At 41.9% G+C, this 26,500-nt stretch overlaps 1 protein-coding gene and 1 long non-coding RNA gene across 3 annotated transcripts in view; one reads left to right on the top strand and one right to left on the bottom strand.

Annotated features, from left to right (window-relative positions):
* LOC140713824 (uncharacterized) overlaps window positions 1-26,500 on the bottom strand; it is a 57,974-nt gene that overhangs the window by 26,061 nt on the left and 5,413 nt on the right. The window lies entirely within an intron of this gene.
* cfap90 (cilia and flagella associated protein 90) lies at window positions 15,394-26,015 on the top strand. Its single transcript, XM_073024667.1, has 3 exons — window positions 15,394-15,593; window positions 20,500-20,616; window positions 25,739-26,015. The coding sequence occupies exons 1-3, from the start codon at window positions 15,474-15,476 to the stop codon at window positions 25,895-25,897; spliced, it is 396 nt and encodes a 131-aa protein (XP_072880768.1). The 5' UTR covers window positions 15,394-15,473; the 3' UTR covers window positions 25,898-26,015.

Below are 26,500 nucleotides of genomic sequence, written 5' to 3'. Positions count from 1 at the left end.
GAACCTGTGGGCTGAAGGGCCTGTACTGTGCTACGACTGAACAGTGGAACCGAATAGTATCAAAGATAAAAATGACAAGCTGTCAATTTTTTTCCCCTCTGTTATTCACTTGAAGATTCAGGGTTGGCTTGATTATCACCAAACTAACACAGATTACCCATTTCTCCATGACATCCTCTCACCTCTCTAATCCTGCATTCGTACACTGCTAATGCTATTGTTCTTTCAGAAACACTAAAATAGGTCTAGAATACAAGAGCAGGCATGTGATGTTGAGGCTTTATAAAGGCACTGGTGAGCTCTCCCCTTGAGTATTGTGAACAGTTTTGGGCTCCTCATCTAAGAAAAGATGTGCTGGCATTAGAGAGGGTTCTGAGGCAGTTCACAAAGATGATTGTGGGAATGTAAAGGTTATCATACGAGGAACATTGGACGGCTCTGGGTCAACTTACTGGAATTTAGAAGAATGAGGGGTGATCTCATTGAAACCTTTCAAATGTTAAAAGGCCTAGACATGGAAAGGGATGTTTCCCATGGTGGGGCAAGTCTAGGACAAGAGGGCACAGCCTCAGGATGGGGGGGTGGGTCCATTTAAAACAGATGCAGAGAAATTTCTTTAGCCAGAGCCAGATCATTGGGTGTATTTAAGGCAGAGCTTGATAGGTTCTTGATTGGACATGGCATCAAAGGTTAGTGGAGAAGGCCAGGGAATGGTGTTGAGGAGGGGAAAAAATGATCAGCCCTGATTGAATGGTGGAGCAGATTCGATGGGCCAAACAGCCTGATTCTGCTCCTATGTCTTATGGTCTTATTTTAGAGCAAAGTTCCCAACTTTTTTATGCCATGGACCCCTACCGTTAATTGAGGGGTTCGTGGACCCCAGTTTGGCACCCCTGTTCGAAAGATTGTTTGTCCTTGCAGCTCTTAAAGAAAAATAGAAATCAGTGAAGAATATCTAATTTCAATTCAATTTAACCAATTTTCATCATGGTTTGTATTCGACCTAGTTGTCAACCTGACTCTTCAAAAGAGATCCAGCAGCTGAACTCAAATTAAATTATCTAGCATATGCCCAGATACTCCACAGGCCATCTTCACGGAGTCACTATTAGTCTGATTAATCTCCCGACTGTTGTCAAGGAATGGTTTTCATCTCCAAGTGAAGCATCCTGTGACTCAACCCTCTACCCCGTCACATCAATCACCTGTAAGCGCATTTGGCAGGCTGGCTCTGAACTTGGGGCAATGACAAGCTCAACAAACCACTTTGCAAAAAACAAACTTCCAGCATGCTCATTATTAATGCATCTGTTCTTGTTATGTCAGTTGAACTGTACCAGAAACTTCTCAAATTTCAAATTATCCAAGCAAAGTGCAGCAGTCCACCCACAATCTCACCGCATCCTGTCTCTCCAAGGATTTTCAACCAATTATTGGCAAGGAGGTTTGCCCATAACTTACTCCCCAGATCATCGATGCTGCTTTTCGTCATCTCCAAGATACTTAATTGCAATTAGATGATCTTATATTAACTATTTTGCCAGTGGCAAGTAAAACTATGCAAGGACAAAACTAAAATATTTTAAAATTACTATTGTTGGAAAAATGACTGCAAAATTTTCATGATTAAATTCTATTATAACAATGTTCCAGAAAAGGGCCTCTTTTTTCCCTCATTTTTGTCTTCAAGTGACAGGAATTCATTCCATAATATAAGGGAGCAAAAAAGTAACAGGGATGTATTAACCCAGGGGATCATCTCCCTTGCATTGTTTTTAAGAAGGTGTGGGCTATGATTGCGATTGCAAACTGATGCAGACATTGAAGTGACAGTACTACTTTTCCTCTCTTACACAAAGACGAAGATCAAGCATTAGTGGAAGATCATCTACTCAGATTGTGCCCAATGGTCTGCTCCAATTGTTGGCCTGACATCACATTGAGATGTCCATGGAGGAATGCTGCCGACTGCCACATGCAGGCTGCAGGAGCGCGTGCTGAGGAACGCACTAAAGCTTGATACAGCCACCATAACGGCTCAGTGGAGGACCACAGAATAGGACCCCCTCTGCTGCTGGAGAGGGAGGGGCTGGGTTGGGTGGTGGTTGGCTTAGTAATACGAGTATACCACCCCCGAGGACTACACGAGTAGCAGCTGTACTGTTGCTGTGTAGAATGTAATAGGATAGTATTAAAAGCATTGACTAAGAAATGTAAACAATGAAAAGGCATTCATTGCAGTTTATTCTTGTAAATATTTTGCTATTATAAAGTTTATTTTGCTTAAAAATTAATCGTAGAATATTACAGCGCAATTACAGGCCATTTGGCCCCCAAAGTTGTGCCAACTTTTTAAACCTACTCTAAGATCAAACAAACTCTTCCCTCCTACGTAGCCCTCCAATTTTCTATCATCCATGTGGCTATCTGAGAGTTTCTTAAATGTCTTTAAGGTATCTGCCTGACAGTGTTCCAGTGAATAAATAAAAAGTTCTGGTAAATGGTCGGCTCACTTTGGATTGGAATTTGAGGGGTAGGGGAAGACCCAAATCTGGCGGCGATGTGTGGAGTCAGATCAGGCCAGAGAGAGGCATGTACACAGAAGTTTTTCAGAGAAGTGAAAATATACTAAACATGCATCTGTTCTCTCTCTGTATTGTATTGTGTTGTGTTCCACTTTTATTATGTTTAGTATGGTAACTGGTCACAAGTGGGGGTGTGGTAGAATGAAGGGCATCAGTTATGTATTCATGCTTTGTTCAATGCATTACGTAGCTGGGGACTTACAGATGCCATGCCTTTTGCTGATTGCTCAATTACACTCAGCTTACAATTGGGTACTCTCAAGTTTCATTGCTACAAGGTGGTATGTTTTCTAATTGCTAATAAAGGATCGAATACATATCTTCAACTTTGGAACCATCACTATTGGAGCTGAGGGCGCAACATGCAAGTTGAACAAATTATGGGGCCACCGGCTGCTGCAACTGTTGTGGTTAGTATTGGCCGCTAGTCTATATAAACAGTTTCCTTCCAAGATTATTAATTACATCAAACAATAAATATCAAGAAATGTAAACAATGACATTACAACAAATGATAGGTTCCCAATGCCCGTGGCTGTGACAGGCTAAGAAGCATGCTAAAAGAAATATGGGTTCTGGTATATAGAGGCTGGTTCAGAGAATGGCCAGGAGAGGAGTGGGCCACCACGGTCTGACTGTGGACAAGAGTTACTGAATATCAAGTCACTGGCTGGGTCCTGGGGCTCAGAGGAGGGTTTAGTTGGAGAGGCTCTTCGAAGAGAGGGCAGAAATTGGGATGTTCAGGTTTGGGAAGTAGGAACGGGAAGTCTGACGGATAGATGTAAAGCAACTCTAGTACGACATTGGTTAAACCTAGTTGTGGAACTGTTCAACAGCACATCCTCCAGACTGAAAAAAAATGAACCAATTTCCCTAAACATGGAACATAGAACATTACAGCACAGTACAGACCCTTTGGCCCAAGATGTTGTGCTGACCTTTTAACTCACTCCAAGATTAATCTAACTCTTCCTTCCCACACAGCCCTCCATTTTTCTTTTATCCATGTGCCTCAGAGTCTTAAATGTCCCTAATGTATCAGCCTCTACCACAAGCACGTTCTGTGCACTACCACTCTCTGTTAAACCTGCTTCTAACATCACTCCTATACTTTCCTCCAATCATCTTAAAATTATGCCCTGCCTTATTAGCCATTTCTGCCTGCGAATAAGTGGGGGAACCTTTTAGAAACTGAAATAGCTGAAAAAGTTTTGATAAAGTGCAATAAACAGATTTTGTTGGGAATCTGACCAGGAAAATACTGGAAATGAGGTTAGAGTTGAAGGAAGAATTGATGAGGGTTTCTCTGGAAGAATCAAGGCAGGCAGGAATTAGTCAATATCACAGGGATCCCTTGCATTCAAAGTACAAAACAGCACCCTTGGCATAATCTGTAGAAACAATGATGGGAAGATGTTTGTCAGTGGCAGAGTCTTAACATTACTGGGCCAACTTCTTAATGTTGTGCATTCTGAAGAACAGGAACTCACATGTTAGGCTGCTGTTTATCAACTACCGTAAATCTGTGTACATCCCATCCAAACTCATTATCAATATTCAAGACCTGGGCCTCTGTACCTCCCTCTACAGCTGGATACTTCAAATCAATGAGGCTTGGTAACATCTCCACCTTGCTGATCATCAACATAGGTGCCCTTCAAGGCTGCACGTTTACCCCCCTGCTCTACTGTCTATCCATGACTCTGTGGCTATGCAGAGTGCCAATGCAATATGTAAATTTGCCAACAACCACTATTATCGGATGAATTACAGGTGCATGTTATATAACAGCTTGACTAAATTGCTACAAGTTCAAGTTCATTGTCATTAACCATATGCATGTATACTGCCAAACGAAATAACATTCCTCCAGACCAAGGTATACAACACAGTACATATAACTCACACATAACAGAAAAGGTAATATTACCACGAATAAGCTAACAAATAAAATATATTTCAGAAGATTGCCATTTAGCATAAGGTCAAGCCAAGTCGCTTTATTTGTCATTTCAACCATGACTGCTGGTACAGGACACAGTAAAACCGAAACAGTGTTCCTCCGGGACCCTGGTGCTACATGAAACAACACAAAACTACACTAGACTTCAGACCTACCCGGGAGTACATAAAGTGCACAAAACAGTGCAAGATAGTACAATAATCAACAAACAAGACAATAGGCTCAATAAAGGGCAAAGGTGCATTTATGACACGTTAAAAAGTGAATAGTATGAAGCTACTGGCACTCCTTATGGGATAAAGACCTGGCTGGTGGCAGGGAGTTCAGCAGTCTCATGGCTGGGGAAGGAAGCTGTCTCCCATCCTAGCAGTCCTTGTCCTAAAGCTACAGTACCTCCTGCCCGATGGTGGGGGGGGGGGGGGGGTCAAAGAGATTGTTGGACAGGTGGATGGGATCACTGACAATGCTAAGGGCCCCTTTAGCTAATTCTACCTTGCAAGTCATGTACAAAAAACATGGAAACAAACTATTACTTACTTTCAAAGGCAGTAATATAGTGATAACCCCAGGGTGTTCTGAAGGAGCTATGTCAATAAAACAGTGGGAGGTCAATATTCAGCCAAATCTGATTTGGCATAGAAAGAGAACATTGCAAAATAATGTTCGCTCCTTCATAGGAACACAGAGCAGGTTCCCACATCACTGCCACTCTGGTGAATGACACAGACATGTGGGTTTAAGCCGATGACCATATATTTGACAAATTTAGTAATACATCTTTTGACCCGGACTGAAAACCCACATTATTGTCGTCAGTGCAAAAATCAGGATGTCATTTCAATGCTGTAGTTTGAAATCAGGGACAAAATGACAGCCTCCACCCCCACCTCCCACAGGTGACATCAAAAGAAAGCTTCTCCCAAAGATTTACGGATAGCGGGGTTGATTTCACATTTCCAAAATCATTTGCCTTGAATATCTATTCAAGGTCTCCTTAATTTCAGTCACTTCAAAGTAATCTAACTGGCTGAGTAACTAATTGCAATAAAGAATTCTCACAGATACCAACCCATGGAGGTGGCAATGTCATTTTTTACTAACATTTCAAGTGATGTGTAAGTGTAGTGATGCTTATTCAGTGACCTTTATAACAAAATGGGCTTGCGTCAGAACTTTTCACTGTTATTTTGCTATTTAGCCAGGGTGTAAATGGCTAATGCAAGCGGACATAACGTTAAGGTGATTGGTGGAAAGTATGGGGTTGGGGGGGGGGGGGGGGGGGGGGATGTCGGAGGTAAGTTTTTGTACAGAGAGTGAGGTGTGTATAGAACAACATGCCAGGGGCCGTGGTAGAGGCAGACACATTGGGGCATTTAAAAGATTCTTAGACACATGGATGAGAGAAAAGTGGAGGACCATGCAGAAGGGAAGGGTTGAATTGATCTTAGGTTAAATGGCTGGCACAACATTATGGACCAAAGGGTTTGTACTGTGCTGTAATGTTCTATGGATTCTAGATACCTGTACTGATATTCCAAAAGAAATATCTTTAGCTCAATGTGATGGAAAATGGGGAATGTCAAAAACATGGAAGAGGCTAAGCTGTAAGTTTTCACAGCAAGGTATAACTAAAAGTGATCTTGCCTGAAAAATCTCACACTCAAAAGACAAAAAAGCTGAAAATCATCAGAGAATGCTGCAATGCTGAAGACAGCCATTTGCAGAAATGGGAAGCTAACAATTCAGGTCAATGACCTACCATCAGGACTTAACCATCAGAGTTAAACGTCAACCAAGAAAGGAAAGTGGATGCCTGTGACAGATTGCAGAGTGCCTGTGAATGCCTGTGACAGATTGCAGAGTGCCTGTGAATGCCTGTGACAGATTTCAGAGTGCCTGTGACAGATTGCAGAATGCCTGTGACAGATTGCAGAGTGCCTGTGACAGATTGCAGAATGCCTGTGACAAATTGCAGAGTGCCTGTGAATGCCTGTGACAGATTGCAGATTGCCTGTGAATGCCTGTGACAGATTGCAGAATGCCTGTGACAGATTGCAGAGTGCCTGTGACAGATTGCAGAATGCCTGTGACAGATTGCAGAATGCCTGTGACAGATTGCAGAGTGCCTGTGAATGCCTGTGACAGATTGCAGAGTGCCTGTGAATGCCTGTGACAGATTTCAGAGTGCCTGTGACAGATTGCAGAATGCCTGTGACAGATTGCAGAGTGCCTGTGAATGCCTGTGACAGATTGCAGATTGCCTGTGAATGCCTGTGACAGATTGCAGAATGCCTGTGACAGATTGCAGAGTGCCTGTGACAGATTGCAGAATGCCTGTGACAGATTGCAGAGTGCCTGTGAATGCCTGTGACAGATTGCAGAGTGCCTGTGAATGCCTGTGACAGATTGCAGATTGCCTGTGACAGATTGCAGAGTGCCTGTGAATGCCTGTGACAGATTGCAGATTGCCTGTGACAGATTGCAGAGTGCCTGTGAATGCCTGTGACAGATTGCAGATTGCCTGTGACAGATTGCAGAGTGCCTGTGACAGATTGCAGAGTGCCTGTGAATGCCTGTGACAGATTGCAGAGTGCCTGTGACAGATTGCAGAATGCCTGTGACAGATTGCAGAGTGCCTGTGAATGCCTGTGACAGATTGCAGAGTGCCTGTGAATGCCTGTGACAGATTGCAGATTGCCTCTGACAGATTGCAGAGTGCCTGTGAATGCCTGTGACAGATTGCAGAGTGCCTGTGAATGCCTGTGACAGATTGCAGAATGCCTGTGACAGATTGCTGAATGCCTGTGACAGATTGCTGAATGCCTGTGACAGATTGCAGAATGCCTGTGACAGATTGCAGAATGCCTGTGACAGATTGTGGTATGGCAGGCCTTGTGATGGTGTAGGTGCTGATACTAAACATAGAACTTCAAGCAATGCAGACGCTGGAAATCTGAAATACAGTACAAATACAGAACACAGGAAACACTTGGGTCAGGCAGCATCTACTATGAGAGAGAAACGGACAAGAGAAAATCCGCAGATGCTGGAAATCCAAGCAACACACAAGTAAACGATGTCAGGAAGTCAAAACAACTGACATGCATGATGGCAAAAGTAAAATGTTTTGACTAGATGGCGTCAGTATTCATTGGTTGGCAGTTTGTTAACAATGAGCTACCGACTTCCATTCTGTGTTTATTGTTACAATTTGTAACAATGTTGTAACTTGGAACACTGACGAAGTAAATATGTTGGTCTAAAATACCTCAAAGTAAAAGTTGTGGTGTGTTTATTATTTAGAAAAATGATGAATTATATTCATGAACAATTAATTACAGGGTATTTCACAATTATATTAGCATGATATCAAAATGATATTAGCATAATATAAAAGAAAATACCAGCTGGTTGCAATAAAGGCTACGTGTGCGACAGCATTTCAATTACTACAGAGCTGCATACCTACACAGCTTAGAGGGAACACTGACTACTGGTAAACTAATTTCTTCACAAGTCAGAAATGTCTGTTCTCTATGGCCACCCATATTGTATCAATCCATTACACTTGCCATAATCACTTATTTCCTCAAGTTAATCATCCTAACACTATTTATAATTAAACTACAGAATATATACTGTATAGTCATTAATAAAAACCATGAAACAACTTAATAAGTCTGCTAAAATGTGAGAATTTGCATGAAATCACATCTCTGCAAGTCACATTTTCCATAACCCCGGGAGCCCTGTACTGTAATATATTTACAAACCTTACAGACTATAAAAATGCAATATTAGAAAATTAACAATGATGTGAGCACAATGCAAAGTTCTTTTGACTGTTTACTTTTTAAGGGATTTTTTTATAAATTCAAACCATTTTGCTGTGCATTTTTGTAACAGTTTAAAGTAACACAGAAAGCTTGCAGTATTGAATCAAAGTTCAAAGTAAATTTAATCAAAGTAGGTGAATGTCACCAGCTGTAGGTTGAGTATCTCTTATCCAAAATTCCAAAATCTGAAAACCTCTGAAATCCAGTTTTTTTTTGAGCATGAGATGATATCATAAATAGAAAATTCCACAATACGCTGGGAAGATTCCCAGGTGATGCGCAGGTTTCTCTGCGCCACAGACAGCTCTGAGAAGTGAATTGACATCTGTAATGAGCGAAAGTTAATGAAAAATAGAAAACCCTGTGTGAAGTGAAAAGTGAAGATCTTGATTGTGACACAGTAACCGTATGCTGCTTAATGGTATGCTGATCATGAAACAATCAAAGATCTATCATGATGGATTGAAAATTAAAGGTAATTGTGAATATTCAGCAGGCTGGTTGCAGAAATATAAGACTAGGCTCAGCATTAAATGTTTAAAGCGTCAGCTGATCACGAGAATCTAGCACCAGGACAAGTCTACAATGCTGATTGTTCTTACACCTTACATAAAACTTAAAAAATGTAAAATACAAATACAGTGTACTGTAACTTTTAATTCAAACATGGCATCATGGGTGGAGAATAAAAGCCTGCTGTGGTTTATTGTTGTTCAACAGCTGATTCAGGTGATTTAATTTAATTTAATTTAATTTAATGGTTTAATTCCGGATGCTGTTGTGCTGCTTCTATTACCCTGCACACATTATATTTATGGTATGTAATAATTTTTACTGTTAAGTACATACGTGTGATAAACAAGTCAAAAGAAAGACTGCTTCCCAGTAGCACATAAATTCAGAGCTAGATATATTGCCGATCCCAAGCTATCTCATTACATATTCCAAAATCAAAAAAATATGAAATCTACACTTCCAGCCCCAAGCATTTTGAATAAGGCATTTTGAGATCCATTTTCCTGTAGGCATTCACAGTGGAACAAAGAGATATAATTTAATCAATGAAAATCTACACACAATGACGGACAAACATTCATGCCCAAAAGAAGACAATTTGCGCAAATACACAAAAATATAATTAATAAGTAATATGTAATACTGAAGAACATGAGTTCTGGAGTCCTTGAAATGAGTCCATAGTTTGTGGAATCAGTTCAGAGTTGAAGTGAGTGAAGTTATCCACATTAGTAGCTAATCAATGAAAATATAAGGGATAATAAAAATAGATTTTTCAAAATAAAGGAAGTTCATTTTACTCCTACACAATAGAATACCAAGGCTTCAAAAACATTAGAGATTTCCTATCCATATACATATTCTTCTAGTTACCTTCCACTTAGCAGCATAGGATCTTTGCAACCCAGCTGACCAGGCTCAGTGGTCACCAGCCTACCTAAAATACAACACTTCCAAAGAAAAGCTCATTCAATACTGGGCTACGTCCAGAATATGTACAGCATGTCTCCCTCCGTCTCTGCCTCTCTGTGTCTGTGTCAAGCTGAGCAACATAATCTCCAGGTCTCAAGTGCAAGATTGTAGGTTGATATTTAGTATTGATACAGTGGCAATCATAAGGTTTGAAGATTCAGAAATTAATTTAAAACTATAGTCCTGTGCATAAATGGGCATTAAGGAACTATTAAGGGAATACACCAAATAAAATTATTCCGTTAATTTCACCATTAGCAACACAAAATACTGAGTAACTATTTGTACCTAAATTTTAAATCACAGCTGGTCTTTTAATTGCCTCTGACATTAATTAGTCTTTCCCTTACAAGTTTAGGTTTCTAATTGCATGAATATTGCTGAAACGGCAAGCTAATCATGTCACAGCTGGAAAAACAGAGATTCTGGGAACAGAAAGAACAGGGAAAGTAGCAATATATCTTTCACTAATCAGACTGAAGGATTGTGAAATTAACAGGGCGAGGACCACGAATCAAGTTCGATGGAGTGTAAATTAAACTGGGAAATCCAATCAGGTTAGCAGCGGGGGGGGGGGGGGGGTGGGGTGGGGGGTGGTTGAAAGAGAGACAAAGGGAAAACGATAATACATTAACTTAGATAAATGTTGAAATTTTAAGGAATAACACTTGCAATTGATTGTTTTTGGTGCAACTGAGACCAACTATCAGTAATTAGCACATATCATACATTTGTTATGTTCAGTGTTAGATGACATTGGTGGTGATAGTCTTTCCATGACCATGATCGTTCTTGGCAATTTCTTCTGCCAGAAGTGGTTTGCTATTTCCTTCTTCTGGGCAGTGTCTTTACAAGACGGGTAACCCCAGCCATGATCAATGCACTTTAGAGATTGTCCGCCTGGTGTCAGTAGTTGCATAACCAGGACTTGTGATATGCACCAGCTGCTCATACAACCATCCACCACCTGTTCTCATTACTTTACGTGACTCAAATCGGGTTGGCGGGGGGCTAAGCAGATACTGCACCTTGCTCAAGGGCGACCTGCAGGCTAGTGAAGGGAAGGAGCGCCTTACACCTCCTTCGGTAGAGACACATCTCCACCCCACCACCCATATTCCATATCAAATACCTAAACGAACACTTAGATGACAATGAGGGTGGCATGGGAACGCAGTGGTTAGTGAAACACTTTAAACAGCCAGTGATCTGTGATTGCAGTTCAATTCCCACCCTGCCTGGAAGGAATTTGTATGTTCTCCCCATGTTTCCTCCAAATTCCAGACCTATGGGTAGGTGTTAGTAAGTTGTGGGCACACTATGTTGGCACCATAAGCAATGCAACACTTGCGAGCTGCCCCCTGCACATATCCGGACTAGGTTAGTCATTGACGCAAACAACATATTTCACTGTATGTTTCGATGCACATGTGACAAATAAAGCTAATCTTGATGAACAAGAACCATCTTTTGACTGCAGGTTATATGTTGTATCAATATACAAAAATGGCAACTTCATTTATGATGGCAAAGCAGCCCTTTGATTAGTCTGTGGAACAAAATTTTGTCTTTGGATTGTAACAACTCACACAGTCTTGAGATTTCAGTTGAATAGCCCTGGACATGAACGTGGGCACAATGGTACACAATCAACTTGAGCTATATATAAAATTCATGTTGCTTATTCATAATCAATTTGCCTTGGTACTGAATAATGAGAGCAGCTAGTACATACTATTGCACTGTGACCACATTGGTTGGCAGAACAGAGAGACAAGAGAAGAATGCTTCTGCCTGCTCCATCAGGAAATCTGCTGCGAGCAAGCTCTTCGTGTGGGTGGTCCTCAGACTCATGCTAAAAGGGCAGTGGGGGAATAGAAATAGACAGGTACAGCTCTTGAACTTGTGCACAGCGCGGCAGAAATAGTTCAATAACCTTAACTGTAATCAGGTAAGTTCTCTTCAAACCACATTACCGGCACTCTGCCAGCCTCAACACTGCCCATCACTCACCTACCACCAACTTTTAAAATCAGGATTGAGTGCTAACATACAGAAACAACCGTAAAATTATATGCTTTCCAACACCCTACCGCCAAGAGGACCACAACCTTGAGGTTACCTGACCTGCAGAGTTGCTCCAGCATTTTGTGTGTTTTGCTTTGGATTTCTATCTGCACCATCTCTTGTATTTATGGCAGTGGTAAAATTTCTAGGTATGTGGATGAACACAAGGCTAATGTGGAAGGTGCATCTGACTGAGTACAGTTCAAGAGAACTGTAAAAAAGGTCTTAGTGAGCTTACACGAGGAAATCTGCAGATGCTAGAAATTCAAACAACACACACAAAATGCTGGTGGAACACAGCAGGCCAGGCAGCATCTATAAGGAGAAGCACTATCGACGTTTCAGGCCCAGACCCTTCGTCAGGACTAACACTAACTTAGTGTTAGTGGTGGTGGCATCCGTCGGTCTCGAGAGACCATGGATCTGCGCCTGGAGTTTCCAGGGCGCAGGCCTGGGCAGGGTTGTATGGGAGACCGGCAGTTGCCCAAGCTGCAGGCCTTCCCCTCTCCACGCCACCGATGTTGTCCAAGGGAAGGGCACTAGGACCCATGCAGCTTGGCACTGGTGACGTCACAGAGCAATGTGTGGTTAAGTGCCTTGTTCAAGGACACAAACACGCTGCCTCAGCCGAGGCTCGAACCATTGACCTTCAGGTTACTAGTCTGATGCTTTGCCCACTAGGCCACGCGCTAGTAGGAGGTCACTTAAATGCATATTGCTCTAACCAGTTCTGTCTTTGTTTATGGATGTGTGGGTTATGGGTCAGCCTCACCAGCAGTCTTGAAACCTCCAGATCAGGGATTCCCAACCTGGGGTCTGTAGACCCCCCCCCCCACCCTTGCTTAATGGTATTGGTTCATGGCATAAGAGAGGTTGGGAACCTCTGCCCTAGATAGAGTTCAAGCTTGAGCATTGAGATTTTGTTGCGGTGCTATGAAATCATCCCCAATTTTGGCATTACTGATAGAAGTGGGTGACGTGCATTTACATCCATTCAGCTCACAGTTAGGAATGGTTCATTGGGTTCTGGGGATATAAAGATGGTCATCTAATATTGGCAACATTGGAAGTGTGTTGAGAGTGCATTTGTAAGGTCAGTTTTAGGTGGATGGGAGATGAATGGGCATAAAACCTTGGGTTGTCTGAGGGGGAATATGGTTTCAATCTACCCCTTTCTGTTGCTCGTCCATGCTTTTTCCCTTTGCTTATAGTTGATTTCCTCCGAAAGGGCCACGACCTTGTCGCTGGGTTTGGAGGCTTGCGTGCCTTAATGACCTGGAGAACTATGTTGGCTGGAGTCAGGGCTTTTATGCTTTGGCTCTTGGTAGGGTCACCCATGCCAAACAGGTCAAAGGGTAGAGGCCAGACTAAGAGTGGTCCACCAGTCCTCTGGGTTCGTGGGTTCAGCTCAATGCCAACAACATTGACTGGTGAAACAAATTTGTTGCGGGAACAGCAAAGAAGAACCCTTCTACATCTGATGTGTGACAGAATTCCTGGGACTTCACCTGGAACTTGCATGGCTGACAAAAGTGAAAACCTGAAGGAAGCTACTGACATGATGAAGGAAGCCTTTGAACACCACCAGAGATGGAGGACCTTCATTGCTGCCCTAAATGCTAGCGGCATAATGGGCAGTAAGTAAATATGGTTGATTTAAGCCTTCATGAAAAGACCAAGATGAAGACTGATTGTATATTAGTGGCACAGGAAGCTCAGCAACATATGCAAGCTGGACATTATGGTTTCTTACATATGGTTCAAGAGGTCCAGTGGAAGTTCACTCAGATGTTTCTGTTTATCTTCCAAAGTTTTAGGTGATTATTAAGAAAAGATTATCAAAGTATTAGTATTCACATCTGAGATGGTTGCTATCATTTTAGCCATGGAATGGGTTAAAAACATACTTCAGAAGATGTAATCTTGAATATGTACTTCTATGCTTTGATTTATTCTCAATTTTGACATCTATAAAAACAGATACTTCAAACCGCAAGCCAGGAAATCTTTTTTTTGAAATTGGACAGCATCTGTTGAGGCTGCAGGGTCCAGGCTTGTGTTCCCATTTCTTATCCTAACCCTGCCCATCTTGGGGTTGAAGGAAACCAAGTGGCAGACATTCTAGTCTAGCAATCACTTAAAATCAAGGATGTAGCCTTTGTTTTAAGGGGAGGTGAAAGCTATAAATAAAAAAATCTATTTGATTACTGTGGCAACAAAGTTGGGACAAGGAAGGGACGGTGTTTATACAAATGCAGAGGATGTTGGGAACTCGTCTAGGAGATGGGTATAAAAAAAAGAGGGAAGATGTTATACTTGCACACTTATATATTGGATACACTAGGTGAATAATTTCTTGTTTAGAATTAGGATGCAATGATAGGGCATCTGTAAAGAGTGGACTTATCATGAAACAGTGCAGCATAAATTGTTTTGAGTGCAGTTAATTTGGAAAAGCAAAGGGAACATCTAATTGCAAAATTGAGGTCTTTGGATCAAATACAGTTTAACATGGAAAGTTTGCTAGGATATCACTGTCATTGTAATGTATCTAATTGTGTATTTGACTTTCTAAACAGATTTATATTTTGATATTATTTGATTTTTTTTGGGGGGGGAGGGGGAATATATCTCTTTGCTCCACACTCCACCTCAGTAGATGGCCGTAATGCGCCTTATGTTCGTCTGCCAACCATGAAAGGTCAAAGTAAATTTATTACGAAAGTACCTACATATATCTCACCATATACAACCCTGAAATTCATCTTCCTGCTGACGTACTCAATAAATCCATAACAGAATAAGAACCATAGTAGAATCAGTGAAAGACCACACAAACTTGGGTGTTCAACCAGTGTGTAAAAAAAACTTTAACTTTACAAGAAGACGATGAGGATGAATTTTTGTGCATTCATCTTTAAGCGCCTCCCTTTCTCGCTGCTGCCATCGGTAAGGAGTTACAGGAGCCTTAGGTCCCACACCATCAGGTTCGGGAACGGTTACTACCAGGGTCCTGAACACCAGCGTGGGGTAGCTTCACTCACCTCAACTCTGAACTGATTCCACAACCTACACTCACTTTCAAGGGCTCTACAACGCATATGCTCTCAGTATTTGTACAGTTCGCCTTCTTTTGCGCATTGGCTGTTTGTCAGTCTTTCTGTCTTTTCATTGATTCCTGTTGTGTTTCTCTGTTCTACTATGAACGCCTTTTCATATTTTGCTTCGTAAGAACTTTGAAGAAATTTTTACTTACCCATTTATTCTCTTCTCCCCCCCCCCCCCCCCATGAGCAAAGGTCCCTTTCTGCAAGATAAAAGCACTGGGAAAGGTTTGCTGTACATACACGTGGCTGCTGTGGACGTAAAGGTACAACACCCAGGTGGGGTCCCAGCGGGCGGAGGGCGGAGGCAGGCGATCCGGGTGGCGCTGAGCCGCAAGTCGGCGCGGTGGCTGTAGCTTGGTAAACCTAGCAACGAGAAGACGCCGGAAACCGGCGCACGAAGCCCGCTTCCCTCCAGTAAATTGGAGGACATGACCGAGATCAGCAAGCGCATCGACAAGAACACACCGCTGTCTGCACTGTCCGCCTTCAGCTTCATCCCCGAGAAACGGGACCCCAATGAGATCACTTACTTTGGTAATCAGAAGAAAGTGAGTGCTGGTTCCGCCTCTCTCTCTCTCTCACTGTTGCTAGACAGCCATGATCTCAACACGCTGCTTAGTCGACTGCTAACGATAAATTACGTCTTTGAAATAGGTTCTTTAGTAAGGCACTCTAATTGTCCACCCCCCCCCCCCACACACACCTCTCAATTTATCCCATTTCTGTCTTCAGGTTATTATTAAATCTACTTTCACCTCCGGAAATTCGTTCCGAATGTTACATTTCGTGTGGTCTTGAGCAACAAGAGCAGCTGGGCACTCTTCCTCTCCCTCTAGCGAATTCTTTCTTTTTAGATACTTATCCAGTGCGATACCAGAGTTGAATTTGCCTTCATTACTACCCCTTGGCAGTACATTTTCAGACCTTACTTGCTCATTACAATTTTTTTTAAATTGCCTTTGTGTTCCGGCCAGTTACTTAAACATAAAACAGTACAGCAATAGGAATGGGCCATTCGGCCCAAAATGTCTGTGCTGACCATGATGCCCAGTTAAATAATTCCATCTGCCTGCACATGGTATATACCCGTCCACTTCCGCCTATTCATATTGTTCGTAATGTTCCATTTCGTATGGTGTGGGCGATAATGGCCTTTCCATGACCATGATTGTTCCTGGCATTTATTTTACAGAGGTGGTTTGCCATTGCCTTCTTCTGGGCAGTGTCTTTACAAGATGGTGATCCCGGCCACTATCAATACTCTTCAGAGATTGTCAGCCTGGTGTCAGTGGCTGCCGAACCAGGATTTGTGACCTGCACCCGCTGCTCATACAACCATCCACCACCTGCTCCCATGGCTTCACCTGACCCTGATCACCAGGCTAAGCAGGCAGTACACCTTGCAAAATGGTGTCCTGCAGGCTGGCGGAGGGCAGAGCACCTTGCACCTCCTTCAGTGAAGGCATATTTCCACCCTCCCTCCCAACCTATTCATATGCCCATGTCATCGTCCGATCTGTTTCCATCACCTCCCCGGCAGGGCGTTTTTTACATGTGTAAAAAGACCTTACCTTGTACATTATTTTCAAACTACTCCTCCCCAATTTAAATCTATTCCCACTAAGACTTAGACACTTCCACCCTGGTAAAAGAGTTTCTTTAGTCTTTCTATTGCGTCTTAAGATTGTATATACTTGCATTCAATGTTTTTGAGTTCTTGATCCTTCAGCTACAGGGAACAATTTCTTGGGATCCACTTTCTGCACTCTTAATAATTGTAACTGCCTGTGTCAAATCCCCTTCTTTTGCAAGGAGAATCAATTCTATTTCTTTCAGTCTCTTCACTTAACCAAAGTCCCTCATCTCTGAAATAACTAAACTAAATTTCTTTTGCACCCTCTCCAAAATCATTATATCTTTCCTGAAACCTGAGATTCACCTGGGAATTGTAGTCCAGTTCTGGCTGAGCAAGTGTTTAATGAAAATTCATTGTGATTTCCTTGTGGTATTCTATGCCTTATAAAGCTCAGGATATCAAGATATACTTAACCACTTTCTTTATGTGCCTGCAACTCTGGAAAAAGAACTTTGCACATATATTCCTGATTTCTGTTTTTGAACACCTTTTCAAATTTTACCATCTACTTTATATTGATTTTTTAAAATATTTTTCTTCCTAAAATGTAATCATATTATTTATTTGTCACCTCTTTGCCCATTCCGCAAGCCTCATTATCAGAGATAGGAGCAGAATCAGGCCATTCTCCTGCCTTCTCCATGAACCCTTTCACGCCCTGCCTAATCAAGAACCTAACTACCTCCACCTTCAATATGTCTCCTTCAACTCTACCATTCTGTACTTTACATTTCACGATATTTCTGGTTTTGTGAATTTTGTTTATTTGGAGAGCACAAATCATTAATGTTTGATTATATACCTACTCTCTGGGGAACTCGCCTGTGCATTTCTCCCACTAAGCAAGCTTTTACTACTACTGTTATTTCCTGTTATGTAGCCAATTAGCCATCTTTCCCATGACAGCCCCCTTTAATCTATGAATTTATTAATACATATATGTCACAATTTACTATTTCGAGATTCATTGCCTTGTGCGACTACATAGTAAATACAAAGATACACAGTACAGTCAGTGAAAACCACACACAACAAAGACGGGTAAAGAACCACTGTGCAGAAGTCAACAAACTGTGCAAATACTAAAAGAGAGGAGAGAAACAGAATCATAATAATAAATAAGCAACAGATATCGAGAACATCAGTTGTAGAGTCTCTGAAAGGGAGTTCATAGATGGTGGGAACAGTTCAATGTTGGGGTGAGTGAAGTTGAGTAAAGTTATCCCTTCTGGTTTAAGAGTCTGATAGTTGAAGGTAATAACTGTTCCTAAAGCTGGTGGTGTGGGACCTGAGGCTCCTGTACCTCCTTTGACAATATTCCTTGTAGATGTGCTCAATAGTGGGGAGGGATGGACTGGACTGTACCCAGTACATTTTGTAATCTTAATGCGGCACCTTTACAAATAAAAAAAAAGAGGCTGAGTACAGGGCTACCGTGGGAAACTTTGTCACATGGTGTGAGCAGAATCATCTGCAGCTTAATGTGAAAAAGACTAAGGAGCTGGTGGTGGACCTGAGGAGGGCAAAGGCACCGCTGACCCCTGTTTCCATCCAAGGGGTCAGTGTGGACATGGTGGAGGATTACAACTACCTGGGGATACAAATTGACAATAAACTGAACTGGTCAAAGAACACTGAGGCTGTCTACAAGAAGGGGCAGAGCTGTCTCTATTTCCTGAGGAGACTGAGGTCCTTTAACATCTGCCGGATGATGCTGAGAATGTTCTATGAGTCTGTGGTGGCCAGTGCTATCATGTTTGCTGTTGTGTGCTGGGGCAGCAGGCTGAGGGTAGCAGACACCAACAGAATCAACAAACTCATTCATAAGGCCAGTGATGTTGTGGGGGTGGAACTGGACTCTCTGACGGTGGTGTCTGAAAAGAGGATGCTGTCCAAGTTGCATGCCATCTTGCACAATGACTCCCATCCACTCCATAATGTACTGGTTAGGCACAGGAGTACATTCAGCCAGAGACTCATTCCACCGAGATGTAACACTGAGCGTCATAGGAAGTCATTCCTGCCTGTGGCCATCAAACTTTACAACTCCTCCCTCAGAGTGTCAGACACCCTGAGCCAATAGGCTGGTCCTGGACTTATTTCCACTTGACATGATTAACTTATTATTATTTAATTATTTATGGTTTTATATTGCTGTATTTCTTCACTATTCTTGGTGCGGCTGTAATGAAATCCAATTTCCCTTGGGATCAATAAAGTATGTCTGTCTGTCTGTCTGTCTCATGAACTTAGTTATTGTGTATATTTAAGTTGATAGGTTCTTGATTAATCAGGGTGTCAGAAGGCAGGGGAATGGGGTTGAGAAGGACAATAAGTCAACCATGATGGAATGGCTAAGCAGACTTGATGGGCCAAATGGCTCAATTCCGCTCCTGGGTCTTATGGAAATGTCTTTACTACTGTATCATCAGAAAATAACTTTATGCTGGCTTTCTCCAAGCTATCACATTTGACCAAGTGACTGCTAATCCTGTCTCTGATCATTGTTCTAAAACGTTTCCTTGCTCTAAGGTCAAAGTAAACAGTGTATAGGCACTGGGTTTATCCCAGCATCTTTCTTCATTAAACAAGGGTCTAAAATTGGGAACTTTTAGTCCTTGGACACTACCAGAAAATCTAGATGTTTGGAATGCTGTGCCCAGAATTTCTGCCATTGCCTTCCTTACTCATCTCTTTTACACTGCCTTTGTTATGAACTGAGTAACTGCATGTCCCACATCAGAGAGCAGATGGAAGCGCTTTGTAAATATACGGAACTATTTTAGTGAAAATTCATCTTGGACTTACTAAACCAAAATGTTGACAGTCTAATCAAGCTAAAGTACTGGCTAGGGAGGAGGATGAAATCCCTTAAGGAGATATGGAGATCCCGGTGACTTTGGAGTTCCCAATATTTCACTGGAGAAAGTTATACACCATATTGCAGTGGATCTGGAGTCTTGTAGGCCTTATTGGCTCTGTGCTTTCTGAAAAACACATTAATGAAGCAGGTAGTTTTTACGGCAGTGGTTTCATTGTTCACAAGACATAGAGCCACTTGGTCCATCAATCTTGCTCCACTATTCTATCATGGCTGCTTTATTAATCCTCTCAACCCCATTCTCCTGCCTTCTCTCTGTAAACTTTGTTGACCTGACTAGTCATGAATCTATCAACCTCTGCTTTAAATATACCCAATAACTTAGCCTCCACAACTGTCTGTGACAATGAATTTCACAAACTCACAATTCTCTGTCTAAAGAAATTTCTCCTCATCTGATCCAAAGGGATGTCATATTCTCAGACTGTGCGCTATAGTCCTAGACTCCACCACCATAGGAAACATCCTCTCCACATACACCCTATATTAAATAATTAATTATAACAGATGCCTACTGTTTTCATTTCATTCTGTAATTGACTGAATTTAAATTTCCCAGCAATAGTAGTGTGATATAATCTTTAGTTTAGATATCAGTCCTGGTTTCTGAATTACCAGATTATTAACCAAACCACAGCATTAGATACCCCAAATTTCATTGAACATGTGGAAGCCTTGTTCATGTGAATCGTTTAGGTTTCAGCTGCACTATTGATTGGAGTTACGATAACACACAGCAACAGGAGCAGCTTTGAGGGAATTCCAGCCCACAGAAAGGCAGTTTAGAGTGGAAGGGAGAGATTTGTAAGAAAACAAATATTTCCTTTCAACACCACAGCAACAAAGTCAGAGAGTATAAAGTAAATTGAAGTTCTTCTATATTTATGACTGAACAAGGTCTTTCTATAGTTGTTAAGGTATTTTGTTTTCCTTTTAGGAAGTATCGGTGCTGATTTATGATCAGGTTTTTAAAGTGCAACAAGGATATAATAATAAAATTCATCGTGATGATCGAGAATACAGCCACAGCCAAGGTCTAAATGTGAATGCAGAGGTATGTTACAGTTTTGCTCTGTTAAAATGGACACCGCTATCAGAGTTATTGTGCCTCGGTGAATTGGTATTATCTAACCTTCAGGAAAATTGGCTTTTCAAATGATAGTGCCCAGAAGGAATGCTGTAAACAAGCAATCTTTTTCCCATTCTTTAATATTGTTCTGGTAAACAATTGTTTGTTTACAGAATCATGGCATTGTCCAGCACAGGAACAGGTTCTTTGAATCACTGCCAAGTACTCTTCTGTACCAATTCTATTGACCAGTGCTTGATCATTAGTCTTCAAGTGTTCCCCTTCGGTGTTGTGCGAAAGTCTTAGGCTCATACAGTATATGCAGCTAAGGTGCCTGTATCTTTTGCACAGTACTGTATTTGGTTCCGCTGCTATCTGTGAGGAGTTTGTATGTTCTTCCCATGACTGCTTGGGTTTCCTCCAGGTGCTCCCGTTTCCCCCCACATGCCAAAAGACGTACTGGTTGGTAGGTTAATTGGTCATTGTAAAAAGTCCCGTGACTAGGATGGGATTAAATCGGGGGTTGCTGGCCATTGTGGCTCAAAGGGCCAGAGAGGCCTATTATGCACTGTATCTCAATAAAAATTTGTCAACTTGGAGCGCTACGGAAGGGGTGTGGGACAGGTGGCAGAGATGGACTGCCAAGGGTAGGACTTGGCGTGGGTGCAGAAACACCCAGCTCTGAGACACCAGGCAGTGTCATTTGATTCCAAACAAATGGTTTATTGATCTTTACAGAATGCCTCTCTGGTGCTTTCCGCTCCCTCCACTCTTCCTTCCCCTTTTCCAACCATGATTCCCCTCTTCCTGTCCTCTTCCACAATAGAGACCCATATCAGAAACAGGTTTATCATCACCCACACATGTCGTGAATTTTTTTCCCCCCACAGCACAGTGTGGTGCAATACATAAAATTACTACAGTATTGTGCAAAAGTCTTAGGCAACCTAGATATATACCCAAGACTTTTGCTCAGAACTGAACATACTTGAAAATTTTCAGTCCCTGTCTTCACCAGCTACTGTGGCACAGTTATTCAGAATCTAACAACACTCTAGCAGGAAAAACACCCTCAGATCCCCTGTAAACCTCCTCCACTCTCCTATAGAACCATGTCCAATGAGGAAGTGTCCAAGTTGCATGCCATCTTGGACAATGACTCCCATCCACTCCATAATGTACTGGATAGGCACAGGAGTACATTCAGCCAGAGACTCATTCCACTGAGATGTAACACAGAGCGTCATAGGAAGTCATTCCTACCTGTGGCCATCAAACTTTACAACTCCTCCCTCGGCGTGTCAGACACCCTATGCCAATAGGCTGGTCCTGATCTTATTTCCACTTGGCATAATTTACTTATTATTATTTAATTATTTATGGTTTTATATTGCTATATTTCTACACTATTCTTGGTTGGCGCAGCTGTAACGAAACCCAATTTTCCTCGGGATCAATAAAGTATGTCTGTCTGTCACCAATCACCTTACCATTGCCCATTGTATTTAATCGCATCAGCAACAACGATGAATACGAACAGAAATGTTCACTATTTAATAAAGTTCTTTACTGACTGAATTTATGCCAAATGGCTTGTAATGATTTTGAAAAATTCTTATTAAGTGTTCCCCTGTCTAAGCTGTTCAAAATCAGGTGAGCAAGTGGGAGAATGGAGAAGAATTACGGAGTCACTTTTCGACACCAACGTGATTCTCATATAACTACCCATTCTTGAGTTTCTTTTTATTAGTCTGGAATCCCTCATTTTAGCACAGTAGCCCCTTGTTCGACCACTCTCCGAGAATGCCTGAATTCTCAGTGTTAATTGGGCAGGGCGAGTCACAGTAAAATAAAAGCTCTGAATGTTTGGGGTCACCCATCTTGTAGTGACACTGCCCAGAGGAAGGCAATGGTGAAGAACTCTCTGCAGAACAATCACCATGATAGCCTACAGCACATAATGATGATGATGGTGGCTCTTGAAAATACTTAACAAATCTATCTGTATTTGGCAATGCCTGTTAGGATAGTACTTTTTATTGAAGCACATGTTGCCCTTCAGTGAAGTTAAAGTAGAAATGGTCCACGAGCACTATTCAAACAACACACACAGTATGCTGGTGGAACGCAGCAGGCCAGGCAGCATCTACAGGAAGAAGTACAGTCGATGTTTCGGGTCGAGACCCTTCGTCAGGACTAACTGAAAAAAGCGATAGTAAGAGATTTGAACGTGGGAGGGGGAGGGGAGACCCAAAATGACAGAAGACAGGAGGGGCAGGGATGAAACCTAGAGCTGGGAGGTGGATTGGCAAAAGGGATACAAGGCTGGAGAAGGGGCAGTATCATAGGACAGAAAGCCTTGGAAGAAAGAAAGGGGGAGGGGAGCAACCGAGGAAGACGGAGAACAGGCAAGGAGTTATTGTGAGAGGGACAGAGAGAAAAAAATATATATATATATTAGGGATGGGGTAAGAAGGGGAGGAGGGGCATTAATGGAAGTTAGAGAAATCAATTTTCATGCCATCAGGTTGGAGGCTACCCAGACGGAATACAAGGTGTTGTTCCTCCAACCTGAGTGTGGCTTCATCGCGACAGTAGAGGAGGCCATGCATTGACATATCAGAATGGGAATGGGACGTGGAATTAAAATGTGTGGCCACTGGGAGATCCTGCTTCCTCTGGCGGACAGAGTGTAGGTGTTCAGTGAAACGGTCTCCTAGTCTGTGTCGGGTCTCACCAATATATAGAATGCCACACCAGGAGCACCGGACACAGTATATCACACCAGCCGACTCACAGGTGAAGTGTCGCCTCACCTGGAAGGACTGTCTGGGACACTGAATGGTGGTGAGGGAGGAAGTGTAAGGGCAGGTGTAGCACTTGTTCCGCTTACAAGGATAAGTACCAGGAGGGAGATCGGTGGGAAGGGATGTGGGGGACAAATGGACAAGGGGGTTGCATAGGGAATGATCCCTGCGGAAAGCAGAAACTGGTGGTGGGGGGGGGAGGGAAAGATGTGCTTGGTGGTGGGATCCCGTTGGAGATGGCGGAAGTCACAGAGAATTATATGTTGGATATGGAGGCTGGTGGGGTGGTAGGTGAGGACAAGAGGAACCCTATCCCGAGTGGGGTGGCGGGAGGGTGGGGTGAGGGCAGATGTGCGTGAAATGGGAGAGATGCGTTTGAGGGCAGAGTCGATGGTGGAGGAAGGGAAGATGCGGCGGAAACGGAGGAATTGAGAGAAGGTCCATGAGCACTGTTCAAATATGGGTTCTTGCCGAGAGCCTTTCTTCTCCTCTTCCTCCCCCATCTCTGGGCTGTGAAGGAGGGAAGGGTTGAATCAACACACCATGGGCCAAAGGGTACTGTGCTGTACTGTTCTACGTTCTGTCTCCATCCTCCTTTGCAGCCGTCCTTATCCCTGGTGCTTTCTGTTCTCACCACCATGGTCATGCCCATGAGCAGCTGGATCTTATTTAGAGACACAGCCCAAAGGGACCACGCTGCCCAATTATACCCATATGACCAATTAACCTACTAACTCATGCATCTCTGAAATGGTGAAGGAAACCAGAAAACTCTGAAGAAGCCCATGGGTCACGGGGAGAACATATAAACTTCTTACCGCCAGTGGAGGAATTGAATCTGGATGCTGTAACTGTAATAGCCTTACTTACACTGCTGTGCTGCCTCTTGAAGTTTTAAACTTTGGGCAAACCCACAACAGCTGGCCTGGAGACACACACTCAATGAATCAGGAACAGCTTCTTCCCCTTTGCCATCAGATTTTTGAATGGATATTGAATCTACGAACATTACCTCACTTTTTTTTTTGCACTAATTATTTGATTTTATATATCTATTTCTCGCTATAATTCACAATGTTTATTTTTCTATGTTAGAATGTACAAATTTCACAACATATGCTGTTGATATTGAAACTGATTCTGATATTGCTGTTGTAGATTTTTAACGACCTCAAAGAATTATTTTCAGCAAAGCATCAACTAGTATCACAGAAATAGCCTGTAACAAGAATTCAGCATCTGTTATTACTGTACTAGATTATTTGAATAAATGCACTGGTGGTGGTATTTTTTAATGTGGCAGAATCTGTGTTCAAGATAATGTGTGGCTTGAACTCTGGAAAGGCAGCATGAAGTTAAAGTTAGTTTTGTTTTTGATGTATTGACTTGTTTATTTATCTCGTATGTCCAGCCATTTTTGCACCATTGTCACCCAAACAGTCAAAATTTTCAAGTATAAAATTGGTAACTCTGGAGGCCAAGTAATTGGATATATTTAAGGCAGAGGTTGATAGATTCTTGATTAGTCAGGGCATGAAGGGATACAGGGGGAAGGCAGGAGATGGTGGCTCAGAGAGAAATGGATCAGTCATGATGAAATGGTGGAACAGACTCAATGGGCCAAATGGTCTAATGCTGCTCCTGTACCTTATGGCCATTAAACTATTAAAATACTTTAGAATAAGTGATGCAAGTTTTTCACAAGCAAATTTCCAGGGCGATGAGTGCGAAGGGAAGTTGAGGGGTAGGGGTTTGGAGTAGGAAGGTGGTGGCAATCAAAGATTTAAAGAGTGGTGGGATACACTTGAAAGTGTAAAGTAGCAGCATCTGGTTCAGTTTTTACTCCTGCCTCAGTGGTTGATCTTTCAGAATTGGAATGAATAGAAATGCTTCTACAAATCGAGGGATGATTAGTTTGTTGTTCAGGTAATGAGGATGAAACTTTCTTTAATATACAGTTCAGAAAATAAATACGTATTATCCTTTGAGAAATTTAGTCAGCCATGATAAATGTAGCAGTGATGTTCTTGTATTTCACATCTTTCAGAGAAAATAATTTTATTTAGAAGGGCTGTATAATCTTTAAACAGTAAGATAATTTTACTGAGGCAACAAAGGGAATTAGTTAAGAAATCAATGTTTCTGAATAAAATATGTAAATTGGGAGAAAGATCTGAAATTGCATGAAATAACTAAACTCTCCCTTTCATTCTGCTTCATTGAACTACTCTAAGCACTTTTTGTTTGGGTGTCACAGTTTCAAACACTTTTCAGCAACATCTGCTTTGTGTGTCACGCAGGAGAAAGCTCGAACAATTCCAGTCTTATCATCATCACTCTATGGTAATCGTCCCCAACTCGAGCAAACCAATCGTACTTTTGTCAGAGTTGCCCGAGTGCAAACAGAATTTTACAGAAGAAATGGCATTGCTAACAATCTGGAAGAGAATCAGGAATAAAAAGAAACACGGGAGTAACATCAGATTGATTATTGCTTCAATGCAGCTGAAATTTTAAATAAATGTATCTCTCTCTTTTTTTATTGTAGAGAATTCCTAATTAAAAATTGGAACTTTACACACTTGACTGGGAATGTTCTTCATGTATATTATTTGCATCTAATCTACATGGTGAAAAATGCTTCTTGCACTTTATCTATTAACAGATCTGTAAGAAATTAATCTCCCTGGTTATTAGCACTAAACATGGTGATTAGTGTATGGAAGTGAATTAACTAAGTAGACTATATAAAATATTACATAGTGCTCATAATCAAAAATAAAATTCTCCTCAATCCTTCTCAGCCACTTCAGGAAAACTGATAATCCGGCATCTTTTGACTTTGGTTCTATTGTTGTATGATATTCAGAATCATTCACTGTTAGTCTAAATGATAACCAAATGCACTTATAATTGACTTTTTTGAACATATTACACATGGGAATAATAGTGGCCACTTTATTAGATACAAATATCTAATTACGTGGCAGCAACTCAATGCATAAAAGCATGCAGACATGGTCAAAAAATTCAAACCAAACATCAGAATGGGGAAGAAATGT

This window comes from Hemitrygon akajei, chromosome 20 (genome assembly GCF_048418815.1).
Source record: "Hemitrygon akajei chromosome 20, sHemAka1.3, whole genome shotgun sequence".
Classification (NCBI taxonomy): Eukaryota; Metazoa; Chordata; class Chondrichthyes; order Myliobatiformes; family Dasyatidae; genus Hemitrygon; species Hemitrygon akajei.
Note: the sequence above shows the minus strand (reverse complement) of the source record. Positions and strands in the feature narration are given on the sequence as shown.